The sequence below is a fragment of the Coregonus clupeaformis genome, chromosome 13 (genome assembly GCF_020615455.1).
Source record: "Coregonus clupeaformis isolate EN_2021a chromosome 13, ASM2061545v1, whole genome shotgun sequence".
Lineage (NCBI taxonomy): Eukaryota > Metazoa > Chordata > Actinopteri > Salmoniformes > Salmonidae > Coregonus > Coregonus clupeaformis.
The window spans coordinates 38,663,297-38,678,370 of NC_059204.1; the positions used below are offsets into that span (position 1 = coordinate 38,663,297).

Consider the following 15,074-nt stretch of genomic DNA (forward strand, 5'->3'; position numbering starts at 1 on the left):
ACTTAGTGGTTCTCATATCCTAACCACATGGCTTGGCTGGGGCAGAGTGAGTGCCTGAGTGAGCTAACCACTTCCTGTCTCTGTGTCCCCATGCAGACACCCCTCCCACAAGCCAAGGAGTGGACCACCGTCAGATCCAGAGGGAGCTAGGGGACGTGGTGGTCAATCTGCACAACCCCACCATCCTCTCCTCCTCCTCCGTCAGGGTGCAGTGGACAGTGAGTAGAGTCCTGGCCCTGGGCCTAACTGGGCCTAACAGGGCCTGGGCTGTCTGCAGATAAAGTCCTGCCAGAAGAGGTTACCCTAGTGTTTGTCAGTGTCAGCTGTTTTAGAATTATTACACCCAGTTTCTTACACTGCTTGTTCTGTTGGTCTCCCTACACCGTGCTGTGCTGGCATGGCTATGCCTAATATTCACAAAAGGCTACACAAATATGATTACATTTATTGAGAAATGATTTTCTTCAGAACACATAGTTGAGTCTGTAGGCATAGACTGTGCTGTATAGCCAGCTGTGTGAAGATGTGGGTAGGATGTGGAACTATTGGCCTAATCAAGACCACCTGTGCTGACAGAGTGAGTTTTGATCCTGGCCTATGATAGAGGACGTTTATACGTTGTGAGACATTTCTCCCTCTCTCCCCCATGAAGGGCTAAGGGTTAGTTCCATCAGTGATGTATGAGCTGACATCTGCACATGTCAGGGGTGCAGTCCTAAACAGAGCCAGAGTGTTTAGTTGAGCAGGGCCAAAGCCAGGCAACCAGGCAGGGAGAAGGCATCCCCATGGCCAGCATCTGTGGACGTTGGTTGGAGGGTTTTTGACTTTCAGCATACGTGGACAAACAATTATTAATAGGGCCACTGCACAGTACACACGAACATGATACTTAAAAAAATGGGTGATAACACTTTGTTATAGGCCATTGCCAAGTAACAAGTCATGGGCCCAGTCATTCATAAAGTGCTTATGAAGTGCTAGGTTCCTTAGCTGTATCTACGATACCTAACTCTGAGGACAATGTTTCTGTGAGTACTGGTTAGCAGTGTCCTCCTGGCAGTGTCCTAACCAGTCCCAGGCTCTCAGGAAACTGGCGGCTAGTGATGACCTCATGCTGTGGTTTCTCTGAGCTCTGGGAGATGAGAGGGGGTGTAACCTAAGCTCTCCCGTGGGCTCGGGGGACAACATAGCACAGGGCTAAAGACCTCTCCTGGAGGATGTTCTCTGTATATGGTTACCAGCCCAACACACGTAGCAGGAGAGTTATGGTTCATAATTTATATTACTTTTGAATGTGGTGTTTTTCTACATGCGACACACTGGCCAACATCTGCGAGCACTGTTCTACAGTATGTCCTGCTGGTATAATGGCTCTTTGACACTGGCTTCATAGATCCCAGAGGCTTACAATTAAATTGTTTTGGTTGGAACTACAATATTAAAAATCAATGGCCATGGCAACCAACATTTTATAGTTATTTAATAGACTACTTTACAGTTGTGTTCCTTTTTCCAGTGTGGGAAGTAGGGGTGCTACACAAAATGAGTGAACTGGGCCTTTATTACTCCCCCCCCTCGACAGCACCCCCAACCCAAAACATCTTCCCGCGGCCATAACACTTCTTCTAAAATGTATGATGCCAGCTAAGAAATCCTAATATATATTTCCCTTCTCTGCCACTAGGTGGAGCAGCAGTCTCCGTACATACAGGGTTATAAGGTGATGTACAGGGCGTCTGCTGAGCTGGGCCAGCCAGGGGGGCAGTGGGGCGTGTTCGAGGTGCGGACCCCTGGAGAGGACGGTGCTGTGGTGCCTCAGCTGAAGAAAGGGGTCACCTACGAGTTCAAAGTGCGTCCCTTCTTTGATGAGTTTCAGGGAGCGGACAGCGAGGTTAAGGTGGCCAGGACGCTGGAGGAAGGTAAGAGGCTGGGGTCAGGGGTCAGGGGTCAAGGGCTGCTGTTAGAGAGGGTTGTGATTGGAAGTGTGGACGGAGATGAAAGGTTTCATACAGCCGTTATAGTGTTAGGTTGGATTAGGTTGTTTTGTGAGAGTTTTAGTAGTCTAGGCAAGTTAAAACAAAGACAATGACATTTTACATGTATAAGTAAATGAATGACAATTTTGAGAAACCATAACACATCCCTTACACCATACTGTGCTTATTAATTGTTCCAGAGATGTGTGGACATTACTGAATGGTTGTAGTAATCAACATTGGAGAGGTTTGGGAGTTTCACATTGTTTAAAGCTTATATGTGTGTAGTGACGGTTCCAAAGGGCTCTTACAGTTTGTGTACTCTGTATAGATGAGTGCGTAGCAGCAGCTGTGGAGACAAATTGCGTTGTTAATTGTTATCTGAGTTTATACGTAGAGCCCCAGCGAGCCCGAGACAACAGACATGCCTGCTTTCATTATCTTTAACCAGGAGGTGACTAAGCTCCCGAGGCCAATGCACTACTGATTCAGTTTAATTGCTCTCATCAGGTGACTAGCACCATCACCACAGCACAGGACACAAAGCCTCCAGGCATTACTAAAGCTCCAGCAATGTACCATTCAACACAGCATCAGCTCAGTCAATTCCTGTATTATATTGATGAAAAACTTGCCACATTGACCTGTGGCTTCATGTGGGTTTCATACCCGTAGGCAGATAATTGCAAGAGGATGTAGAGGGATGAGCGAGATAGTATTCCATGCCCCAGCTCGTCAGAGAAAACATTGTTGCACATTTTCAAAAATCTGCTCACCTTACAAATGCTAACAATTATCACAACATGAATACAAATGATTCATTCTAGTTCCATAACTTTACAATTCAAAACATTTAAAGATATTAACCTTGATTTATTCCACAAAATGTTCATTAGCTAGTTATGATCATTCTGTTCAGTAACATTCCTCTTGTTTAGAGCTTACTGTATGTATTCAGAATACTCTAAAAATACTGCATATGTGGCAGGCTGATGCATGTGATCTGAATTGTCACTAAGTGTTCTTTCATGTTCAGTAAGAGACATGGCAGACGCTGAGCATAGCTCAAATGAGAGTGAATGTCTTTGATGTCATCATGATGTCTGTGTGTCTGTCTGACGGTGTATTACTGTCTCAGCCCCCAGTGGAGCCCCCCGGGGCATTACCGTGACGAAGAGCGATGCCAATGGGACCGCCATCCTGGTCACCTGGCAACCACCTTCCGAAGAGGAACAGAACGGAATGGTACAGGAGTACAAGGTAAGATGGAGGGAGGGGAACAAACAGAGAGAGGTATAGAGCAGAACCTCAAGCCTCACACCTTTTCCCTCAAACTTCCTTGGGTGTGTGTGTTTTTAGTTGCTTCAGCAAAGGTGGACCAAGTATTGATGAGGCATTGCCATCTACTGGGCTAATGTTGAAATGTCTTAAAACAGGTATTTTGGCATTTACTGAAAGAACCAAGTCCCACTCTTACTATCATCCTCCCCCCTTCTTATACCCTCTCCTCTCCAGATCTGGTGCCTGGGCAACGAGAGCCGTTACCACATAAACCGGACAGTAGATGGCTCCACCTTCTCCGTGCTGATCCCCAGCCTTGTGCCAGGGATACGCTACAGCGTGGAGGTCGCCGCTAGCAATGCCGCCGGCCCAGGGGTCAAGAGCGATGTCACCTTCTTTCAACTTGGTGAGCTGGTCAACTGTAGTTAACACCTGATAGCCTCCCCTAAATTTAGAGCTTATAAAAATACATTTCAAACGTTATCTGATCTCAGAACCAGGAAGCGGAGAGGTGATTTCAGTGTTAATCCATTATCTTTGTCACTGTCTACTTCAGGTCAACACCAGTTCATCCTGTCTAAGCTCTTTTCATTTGTAGCCATCGGATAGATGGTCTGTGTGATTTGCATACTGTGTCAGTTCTCACCATGACCAATGTACACATTACAGGGTGTCTATCTCAAGTCCCGACATGAACATGTCCCTGAGTCAGCTCACATTGCTTTTAGTTAGGTATCATCATCATCAAAAATAATTACCATTTAGCTGTCTCCTGCCCTAGTCTCAGTTTCACCATACGTAACAAAAAGCACACACACCACAGACACTCGATTTTCCACCTCTCCTTCTTCTTAGCACATTCCAGCCTTTTCACATGATCCATATCAAGTGTTTAGAGTAACTTCATGGAGCCAATTCATTAAGAAAATGTCACCTTGAGTCAAGTCTCAAACCTTGGCGTCCAGTTCACCTCTTGGCCTATCACTCTAAAGAGGAGCAGAGAATGAGAACATTCTTCATGACAGATTATGTGTCCAGATGTCTTTAGAGATATCTCCTTTCTCCAGCTATCTCTCCTATCTCCTCTCTATAATGTTGTTTTTCATCTCAGACTCCTGCCCTTCAGTTGAACTTTAATGTTTTGAAGGACTGATGTTTGTCCTTCAGGATCAGCCTCACTTTCTATGATGGATATACTATGTACATGTTCTACGTGTCAATCTCCTCTCCTCCTCTTCCTCCCCCTCTCCTCCAGACTCTAAGGGTCAGATGATGGACAGTCCTGAGGACCAGGACACACTATCTCAGATCTCAGACGTGGTCAAGCAGCCGGCGTTCATAGCGGGCATCGGTGCCACCTGCTGGGTGGTCCTCATGGTGTTCAGTGTGTGGCTTTACCGCCACCGCAAGAAGAGGAGCGGCCTTAGCAGCAGCTACGCCGGTATACGTAAAGGTCTGTAGTAGATGTGGGTTTAGGTGTATATATCGGTGTGTGTATGGGTGACTGTGTGTGTGTGTGTATTGGTGACTGTTTTTATTTTTTAATTTTTTTTATTTCACCTTTATTTAACCAGGTAAGCCAAGTCAAGTTCTCATTTACAACTGCGACCTGGCCAAGATAAAGCAAAGCAGTGCGATAAAAACAACAACACAGAGTTACATATGGGGTAAAACAAAACATAACGTCAAAAATACACCAGAAAATATATAGTGTGTGCAAATGTAGTAAGTTATGGAGGTAAGGCAATAAATAGACCATAGTGCAAAATAATTACAATTAGTATTAACACTGGAATGATAGATGTGCAAGTGATGATGTGCAAATGGAGATACTGGGGTGCAAATGAGCAAAATAAATAACAATATGGGGATGAGGTAGTTGGGTGGGCTAATTTCAGATGGGCTGGTAAGGTGCTCTGACAACTGGTAAGGTGCTCTGACAACTGATGCTTAAAGTTAGTGACACCGTGTTTGTGTATGGGTGACTGTGTGTGTGTATGGGTGACTGTGTGTGTGTATGGGTGACTGTGTGTGTGACTGAGAACTTTTTCTTTGATGTCAGTGTCTTTGAAGGTGTTTACAGTATTATACTGCAGTCAGTAGAGTGTCAAAGGTGGCTCACACCCAGCTAATATGTTGTTGTGGAGAGATTGGAGGGACAAGAGAAGAGATGCTGATCATGACAGTGATTAGATGAGGAGGGGTGGACGGAGGGAGGGAGGGAGGACATTAGGTTGGTGTTGTGGTCATTTAGCTGAATGCTGGTAACCTGAGCTCACTGACACACAGGTTAGACACTGTCCTCTGTGTCACCAGGGTAATTGCATTTATTCACTTCAATCACATTAAGGTGTGTTTTTCTGCAGTAGCCTATAGCGTGACTGGCCTAGTGTCAGTTGCTTTAATCCTCAAAGTAGGGAGCCTGATAACCACATCTCACCCATAAAAGAGGTTTGTTCTAATCTTCTCCCCTGACTCAAAGAACTCAAAGGGTAGTGACGATCAGACGCCTAGCTGGCACATCCCAGATTACGCTGACATTCAAACGGTGACATTTAGGGCTCATTTCCAGGCCAGCGCCTGCCGCCTCTCCCTGGTGAGACACAGTTAGAGTAGGGACTGTCAGCCAGGTATTATGACATGTGTTCTATCACTGTTATCGCCGTCACTCTGACCACAGGTGACCTCCATTACCCACAAGGCCACTTGTTCCTGAAACCACTGCGGTAGTGATTGGTGCGTGCGCGTGCGTGCGTTTGAGTGTGCGTGCGCACATCAATATGTCTGGCGGTTTTTGTGGGGCTTTTTTCACAGGCTTACGAAATGTATATTTTGCAATCAATAAATGACCCCTCTTCTCACTTTCTCTCCCATCTCCTTTTTCTCTCCTTCCCTCCCTCCTCTGTTTGGCCTTGGGTGTGTTCCTGCAGTTCCATCATTCACCTTCACTCCCACGGGTATGTATGAATGTATTCTGCTGTAAACATGTATTTGTGTGCTGAAGGCACAGCTATTTACCCATATGTGTACTGACCTTGAAGCCCCTATGATTCAGAGATGCCTGTACACAAACACAGTTCTCTCCTTATGTACTCTGTTCCTCCCAGCACTCAAGGCCAATCTATTCTCATATACAAACAGCTAATTGACTTAGTGTATAAGTTAGGTGGCCTCACATCCATAAACCAATTATTTAAAAATATATATTTCAGACGGAGGTCAGTACAGGGCTGTGAAGGGATGTTCTGACATTACATTTACACTTGACATTTTAGTCATTTAGCAGACGCTCTTATCCAGAGCGACTTACAGTTAGTGAGCGCATATATTTACATACATGATGTGAATCAGGTGACAGACAGCTCCTAAAGAGGTCATTAGCCCCTCCCTGTCCCATCCTCTTAGATCAGACATAGACAACTGACACACAACAAAGCATAAGGGAAAGGGGGATACCTAGTCAGTTGTACAACTGAATGCATTCAACTGAAATGTGTCTTCCGTATTTAACCCAACACCTCTGAAACAAAGGCAGACAGTGCTGCTGAGTCACGATGCTTTGTGACGAGTAGAGAGGCATAACCACAGTCCCATGTTCCCACTTGTCCTTAACATACTGACTGTATTGTAGCAGTAGGATAGTGTATCTAATCATGTGGTTGAGGTGACTCACCCTCCAGTGAAGAGGACATGTCTGAATTGAAGGGGGATCGTTCATTGTGAAGTGTGCCTCAGGGCCGAGATATCACGTTTTACACTCTCACACTGATTTTGTTTTTCTGCATGTACATCTCTCAACGCCAAGTGCCCCGTGTGTGGGTTACCTGTGTGTGTGTGTGTGTGTGTGTGTGTGTGTGTGTGTGTGTGTGTGTGTGTAGAGTATGACTCATGACAGGATGTGTCTATCAGTTGTGAGTCAGACTGAAGAAAGGACAGCTGGATGAGTACAGAATGACAGACAGATCACACCAACCTGGATTTCCTCTTTCATTTGTCATGCTGGTTTCTTTCTTGTGTTTCTCACATTTGTTCTCTTTCTTTGATTCAGTGGCCTATCAGAGAGGAGGAGAGTCTGTCTGCAGTGCTGGGAGGTAAGGGGCATCATCCCAATGTGTGGTTATATGTGTACACTTTACCAGATAGGCTTTTCCCACTGTCTATATAGCACGTATTATGGTGTTTGAGAAATGCAGGAGGGTAGGTGGTAAAAGCAACAACAGTATATTCCCTACTCTAACCACCAGAGGGAGTTCTCTCCCTGTCTAATAACTGACGAAGGACAGAAACTCCCATACACATCCCTGACTGAAACCCAGTTTACTTGACTTGGAGTAAAAGCTTGTTCTGTGTGATAATGGTTTTGGTTGTGTGGTTCTGGTTCAGACCTGGGCTGCTGAACATGGGGGAGAGTGTGAACCAGCCGTGGCTGGCAGACTCCTGGCCGAACGCCTGTGCCAACCACAAAGACTGCAACATCAATTGCTGCAACAGTGGCAACGGCACCAGCGACAGCAACATGACCACCTACAGCCGCCCAGGTCAGTAACGCTACAGACCTCTTCTGGTGATAGTGGTCAGGTGCCAGTAGTGGAACATATGGTATATAGAGATATAATGCAAATCAAATGAGCAATGGAAAATTAAACATGGCTTCAACATAAAACATGATAATTAATGGTGTTATGTATAGGACTTGACTTCCTGTGTGAAGGGTTAATGAAGGGTTAATGAAGGGGTAAAGTGTTACTAGACCTAACCCCATGTGGTCTCCTCTCCATAGCCGACTGCATCGCCAACTATGGCAGCCAGCTGGAGAAGCAGCAGGGGGGTCTACTGGGGCCTGAGCAGGCTGTGTACAGCGACGTGGACCTCTCCAACAAACTTAACGAGCTCAAGACTTTCAACAACCCCAGCCTGTGCTACATGGGCCCAGGGGGAGGGCCGCCCACCCCCTACGAGCCCACCCCCTACGCCACCACCCAGCTTATCCAGTCCAGCATCCTGAACAAGGCTGCAGCAGCTGGGGCCGGAGCCCCTGACATACGCTGTTGGAACCAGCCCCCCTCCCAGCTGCAGAAAGCACATATGCAGTATAACATCATGGAGCAGAACAACAGGCTTAATAAAGGTGAGAGGATTGGAGACTTACAGTAGCAGTGGTTGGAGGGAGGGTATTTCAGAAGTTAATTATGTTTTACTTTATTTGTTTTACTCTGTGTAGTCAACATCAGGGGCTCAAGGAACTTTTTCATGGGGGGGGGGGGGCTGAAGTGGGGACCAAGAACCATTAATGTGAAATTATAATGAACATAGGGAAGATATTCAAGTTAGATACATGTTCAGTGGTAACTCCCTTCTCCAAGGATTTTTTTCCCCTCCAAGGAATTCTATGAAAGATTAAGCTGATTTACAGCATTTCTAATTTAAAAGCCCTAAAATGCTATTTGGAGAACAGCAAAAACAAGCAAAAATGACTCCAGCGTTATCACCTCGGCTGCTGTAGCTTCATTAACCTCAGTAGATAAGGGACATACACAACATTCTACAAAAACATGACATCTAGCAATTAGCTGCTACACACTAGCTCAGCCCAGTTTCCTGTCAAGTCAAACAGCAGTTACGAAGCCATCTTTCACCTCTGCACTTTGTCAACTGAGAGAGAAGTTGAACTGTTCACTGCATCTGGTCAATCTGCTCTCCATAGTCCTAAAGCCAGCCAGCCAAGCAAAGTCTTCGCGCCTGCTCCAAACCTCTAATACCGCTAAACAGCCTGCCCGCTGCCTCTGAGCCATCTGCAAGGTCCTAAAGCCAGCCCAATTTTGCTTGACTGCCAGAACAAACGCACCAACTTTTCCTTTCCAATCTGAGCCAGACTGACAGCACTCTGACTAAATGAGAATGGGGGGATGCCACCCCATGACCCCCCTTTGGCAACGCCCCTGGTCAACATATCTGTTTAACTCAGGCTGTCTCTTTCTCTCTGTCGCTGCTGTGTCTTCAGACCACTATAGAGGAGATGGGCCCCTGCAAGGCACCATCCCCTATAACCAGGCCCATGAACACAGCACAGGAGGCTCCCACCACAGCTCTGACAGGGGCAGCAACAGTACCTCTGGTGAGAGACTGAGCACTCTGATTATAGCAATAGGACAAATAAGTATTTTGTTCTGCAGTATGTTCGAATAGTTTTTTTCTATTGTCTCTGCAGGGAGCCAAAGTCATAAGAAGGGAACTCGCACCCCCAAACTGCCCAAAACTAACACAGTGAACTGGGGTGAACCTCTGCCCCCTCCCCCTGCCAACCCCCCACCAAGCCGGAGCTGTGATGAGTATACCCTGCACATGGAAAAAAGCTTTAACCCAGATGCCCCATGCCCAATGCTTACCTCACGGATGTACCTGCATCCGGATGAGATGGAGGAGGAAGAGCAGGAGGCGGACGAGGGTATGGATAGGTGTCCCACTCCCCCTGTCAGAGGGGCAGCCTCTTCCCCTGCGGGTATGTCCTACAGTCACCACTCTACAGCCACTCTCACCCCCTCACCCCAAGGAGACCAGCACAACAGCCTACACAACGGAACAGACCACCACAGGTAACTATGAGCCCAACTCACACTGCATCTCACTCATCCCAGCTACAACTGTTTATTGATCCATGCTTTGATCCTTTCCCTTTTTCCCTTCTTAGACAACACGCAGCCAGCCCACCCCCTCCCCCGCGCCCCCTCTCCCCTCCACACACCTACGGCTACATCTCCAGCCCCCTGGCACTGGATACTGATGGGCAGGAGGAAGAGGAGGAGGAGGAGGAGGATGAAGAAGAAGAAGAGGCAGCGGATGAGACGGATGCGGAGATGGCCCAGGGTCACTACCACCAGCACCAAAATAACCCCCAGCCCCACCAGAAACAGCCCCACCACCAGCACCACCCTCCCCCACGCAGGCTGCACCTCCGGGGGCTGGAGCAGACGCCGGCCTCCAGCACTGGGGACCTGGAGAGCTCCGTGACGGGCTCCATGATCAACGGCTGGGGCTCGGCCTCCGAGGAGGACAACGGCTCGTCAGGACGCTCCAGTGCCATCAGCTCCTCAGACGGATCCTTCTTCACAGATGCAGACTTCGCCCAGGCTGTGGCAAACACTGGGGACTACACAGCAGGCCTACGCATGGCCAGGTTCCCAGAGGACACAGGGCCAGCAGGTGAGGAGGAAAGGGAAGGGGTCAGAAGAAAAATACTAGATATACAGTTGAAGTCGGAAGTTTACATACACTTAGGTTGGAGTCATTAAAACTCGTTTTTCAACCACTCCACAAATTTCTTGTTAACAAACTATAGTTTTGGCAAGTCGGTTAGGACATCTACTTTGTGCATGACACAAGTAATTTTTCCAACAATTGTTTACAGACAGATTATTTCACTTACAATTCACTGTATCACAATTCCAGTGGGTCAGAGATTTACATACACTAAGTTGACTGTGCCTTTAAACAGCTTGGAAAATTCCAGAAAATTATGTCATGGCTTTAGAAGCTTCTGATAGGCTAATTGACATAATTTGAGTCAATTGGAGGTGTACCTGTGGATGTATTTCAAGGCCTACCCAGTGCCTCTTTGCTTGACATCATGGGAAAATCAAAATAATTCAGCCAAGACCTCAGAAAAAAAATTGTAGACCTCCACAAGTCTGGTTCATCCTTGGGAGCTATTTCCAAATGCCTGAAGGTACCATGTTCATCTGTACAAACAATAGTACGCAAGTATAAACACCATGGGACCACGCAGCCGTCATACCGCTCAGGAAGAAGACGCGTTCGGTCTCCTAGAGATGAACGTACTTTGGTGCAAAAAGTGCAAATCAATCAACAGCAAAGGACCTTGTGAAGATGCTGGAGGAAACAAGTACAAAAGTATCTATATCCACAGTAAAACTAGTCCTATATCGACATAACCTGAAAGGCCGCTCAGCAAGGAAGATGCCATTGCTCCAAAACCGCCATAAAAAAGCCAGACTACGGTTTACAACTGCACATGGGGACAAAGATCGTACTTTTTTGAGGAATGTCCTCTGGTCTGATGAAACAAAAATAGAACTGTTTGGCCATAATGTGGCCATAATGTGGTCCTCTGTGGCTCAATTGGTAGAGCATGGCACTTGTAACGCCAGGGTAGTGGGTTCGATCCGCGGGACCACCCATACGTAAAAATGTATGCACACATTACTTTAAGTTGCTTTGGGTGAAAGCGTCTGCTAAATGGCATATTAATAATTAATATTAATATTAATAATGACCATCGTTATGTTTGGAGGAAAAAAGGGGGATACTTGCAAGCCGAAGAACACCATCCCAACCGTGAAGCACGGGGTGGCAGCATCATGCTGTGGGGGTGCTTTGCTGCAGGAGGGACTGGTGCACTTCAAAAAAATTGATGGCATCATGAGGAAGGAAAATGATGTGGATATATTGAAGCAACATCTCAAGACATCAGTCAGGAAGTTAAAGCTTGGTCGCAAATGGGTCTTCCAAATGGACAATGACCCCAAGCATACTTCCAAAGTTGTGGCAAAATGGCTTAAGGACAATAAAGTCAAGGTACTGGAGTGGCCATCACAAAGCCCTGACCTCAATCCTATAGAAAAGTTGTGGGCAGATTTGAAAAAGCGTGTGCGAGCAAGGAGGCCTACAAACCTGACTCAGTTACACCAGCTCTGTCAGGAGGAATGGGCCAAAATACACCCAACTTATTGTGGGAAGCTTGTGGAAGGCTATCCAAAACGTTTGACCCAAGTTAAACAATTTAAAGGCAATGCTACCTAATACTAATTGAGTGTATGTAAACTTCTGACCCACTGGGAATGTGATGAAAGAAATAAAAGCTGAAATAAATCATTCTCTCTACTATTATTCTGACATTTCACATTCTTAAAATAAAGTGGTGATCCTAACTGACCTAAAACAGGGAATTTTTACTAGGATTAAATGTCAGGAATTGTGAAAAACTGAGTTTAAAAGTATTTGGCTAAGGTGTATGTAAACTTCCGACTTCAACTCTACCTTCTTATATAAACATCCATGTACTGAATGTTTGTATGTTCCCTCAGGGCGAAGGCACCATCGTCCCAGCAGCCCCCTGTCCACAGACAGCAACATGAGCTCTGCAGTGATGCAGAAGAGACCGCCCAAGAGGCACAAGCAGCACCAGGCCCAGGCTGGCCACCAGCAGAGGAACGACTTCACTGATGGTAAGGGACTGGGTCTGAGACACGGGTCACTTCACGGAACGGCTCTCACATTGACTTCTCTCAGCTGTACCGTACAAATTCCTTGGTAAATAAAGTCTGAAGTTCCATTTCTGTGTTCTTCTCTCCTCAGACTCCTGTATGCCCTTGAAGTCTCCTAGTCACATGTCGCGGTGTGGCTATGAGGTGAGGGGGGCCACGCTCCCTAGGATTGGCTCTGGGGAGGGTCGGGGCCGGAGAGGGAGTGCAGGGGGCCAGAGGACCAGAGAGGGCTCTGTGGAGAGACGGGAAGCCCAGGACAAGAACAGGACTCCACAGGGAGGCCAGAGGACCAGAGAGGGCTCTGTGGAGAGACTGGAGGCCCAGGACAAGAACAGGACTCCACAGGGAGGCAAGGGGAGCAGCAAAGCCCGTCAACACCCAGGTACTTACTGCAATGTAGTCTACTTCCAATGTGGTTTGTGTATTGGAACAAAGTAGCGCAAATATGAGCTTTATAACTTTATGCTTTTATGTGGTTCCTACATGTCAAAATAAATCCCCTTGAATCCCTCTCTGTCCCAGGTTCTGAAGACATCCTCCCGTACAGCAGGCCCTCGTTCCCCTCGGTGCAGGGCCAGAGCCAGGCTCAGAGCTCCTCCAGCTCCATGTCCTCCCGGGGCTCAGGGGGCCGGAGGAGAGATGGGGCCCCCGGGGCCCGTAGGAACCCCACAGACACGCTGCCCAGCATCGCAGGCTTCCAGACCCAGGAAGAGGAACTAGAGGTGAGAACAAGATACTCATAAAAGTGTTAGTTTACTCTTTTCCATTAGTTGAAATTCTATGCCCAAAATCTAGTATGTCTATGAGCTTCTTTTGATGGCCATTATTCGAGGGGTTGCATTATAAACTTGTGTCTTGTGTCCGCAGCTGCTGGAGAGCTGAGGATCGTGGGAAGAGGACAGGAAACCCCCACAATGCCCTCACAGGAAGGCTTGAATCTGACATCAGTGACTATTATGTAAATTACTTTTCTTATCATACAGAAGAAGGAAAAAAAACAGAACAATACTTAATATTAGTTTTTCTTTTTACAATTTCTCATTTGATGCCATTTTGGAGGGAAAAAGAAAGTGAGAGAAAAAAGGTGTGATCACGGTTCAGTTTGTGCACTCACTGGTATGAAGCATTATTAGATCATTGTTTACTTGAGTTGTTGGTTGAGAACTGGCTTCCGCCAGACTCTGTGGTGAGCTAGTGCCTAATATGAAAGTACATGCACATTAGATAACTGTTGTATACAGATACCTTGTCTAGGACCACCTGCTGTGTGGTACCTCAGACTGGTCTTGGCATGTCTGTTGCGCCTGTTATATTACTGTAATTAATATTTGGACTTCACCATCCATCTTGTAAATTGTTCGGTCATTTTGCTGAACAAATTTGCTACAATGGGATTTTTACATTTCTTTTTAATGTATTTTTGTAATGCACTGTTATTGTTTTGTTATTGATGTTGGTCTTGTCAATTTGCGTTATTTGTTCTACTTTGGTTTCAAAAGCACAATCACTTAACTTTATTTTAAACCATTGTTATCTATGACGTTCCGTCTTAAAAGAGGAACAATGATAAAAAATAATGTTGTTAATCGTTTTCTGTATACGATTGGACTAGTGTTATGTGTCTTAATATTCTGTTTATGTTAAGGATTGGGATGGAAACGAGAATCCCCTGTCTAGCTTAGGTTTAATTGAAACCAGAGTGATCATTTGGACTGAAGGGGACATTGCCCAAAGCAGTGACCACATTCATCCATTTATTATGACACAAACTACTGTGTTGGTCGGACTATACCCTCATGTCTACAAATGCACTTATGAGGAAGTGAGAGAGACAGGAGACAAGCTGAGGGACACATTGTACCAATAGAGAAGGGTGAGGAAGCCCCATTTCTCTTACTAGTAGTCTCATTTCCAGATAAGTTAAGGGTGGAAATGTTGATGGATCCATCCTGGAAAATGGACTTATCCATGCCTGATGATGGGTAGCATTTTCTCCATAAGCAACCAGACACAGTGACACATCCACCATTGTTTCCCAACAAGACAGGGTTGAAGGAAGTGAAATTAATACTGACCCAAAAAAAGGACTGGTGACGAAATACTGGGACTTGAAAATCCTGCAGCTTGGAGATGGAACAGCATGTTGTTGTTGGGTTTAGCTCCGTTATGGCTACATCTAGGCCAAGCTTTGAGGCCATTTCTTTACTTCCTACACATGTACAAAATATGTGAAACGATGTTCGCTGAGGACACCTGACATTTGTTTGGAGTTTGCCATGTTTAAAAGAATTACACAACTATGTTCATGATGTCAGCCATGATATTTCATTTCATTACTGAGTATGTTATAAATGAGATGAAAAAAAACATTGTCATTTTACCACATTATTTATTATTAAAATGTCTTCAAATGCCACTGTCCCTTTTGAGATCTCTTCTTATTTTGGGTGGTTCCATCTTTGTTCACTTGTTAGGTTAAAGCCTTATTCCTCTAGCATTGCACCAGTCAATAGAGCCTAACACAAGGTTGAAGTAA

At 46.0% G+C, this 15,074-nt stretch overlaps 1 protein-coding gene across 2 annotated transcripts in view; it reads left to right on the plus strand.

The window, feature by feature from the left end:
• LOC121579894 (roundabout homolog 1-like) overlaps window positions 1-14,944 on the plus strand; it is a 267,144-nt gene extending 252,200 nt beyond the window's left edge. For both annotated transcript variants that reach the window (XM_041894856.2, XM_045224365.1), the window contains 16 exons: window positions 97-218; window positions 1,685-1,919; window positions 3,115-3,236; window positions 3,492-3,663; window positions 4,513-4,710; window positions 6,188-6,214; window positions 7,306-7,348; window positions 7,641-7,795; window positions 8,038-8,385; window positions 9,259-9,372; window positions 9,466-9,850; window positions 9,946-10,457; window positions 12,359-12,499; window positions 12,630-12,920; window positions 13,061-13,260; window positions 13,406-14,944. In XM_041894856.2, the coding sequence (XP_041750790.2) occupies window positions 97-218; window positions 1,685-1,919; window positions 3,115-3,236; window positions 3,492-3,663; window positions 4,513-4,710; window positions 6,188-6,214; window positions 7,306-7,348; window positions 7,641-7,795; window positions 8,038-8,385; window positions 9,259-9,372; window positions 9,466-9,850; window positions 9,946-10,457; window positions 12,359-12,499; window positions 12,630-12,920; window positions 13,061-13,260; window positions 13,406-13,420 (3,080 nt within the window). In that variant the 3' untranslated portion in view covers window positions 13,421-14,944. The remainder of the gene's footprint in view (window positions 1-96; window positions 219-1,684; window positions 1,920-3,114; window positions 3,237-3,491; window positions 3,664-4,512; window positions 4,711-6,187; window positions 6,215-7,305; window positions 7,349-7,640; window positions 7,796-8,037; window positions 8,386-9,258; window positions 9,373-9,465; window positions 9,851-9,945; window positions 10,458-12,358; window positions 12,500-12,629; window positions 12,921-13,060; window positions 13,261-13,405) is intronic.
• The last annotated feature ends 130 nt before the right edge of the window (window positions 14,945-15,074 follow it).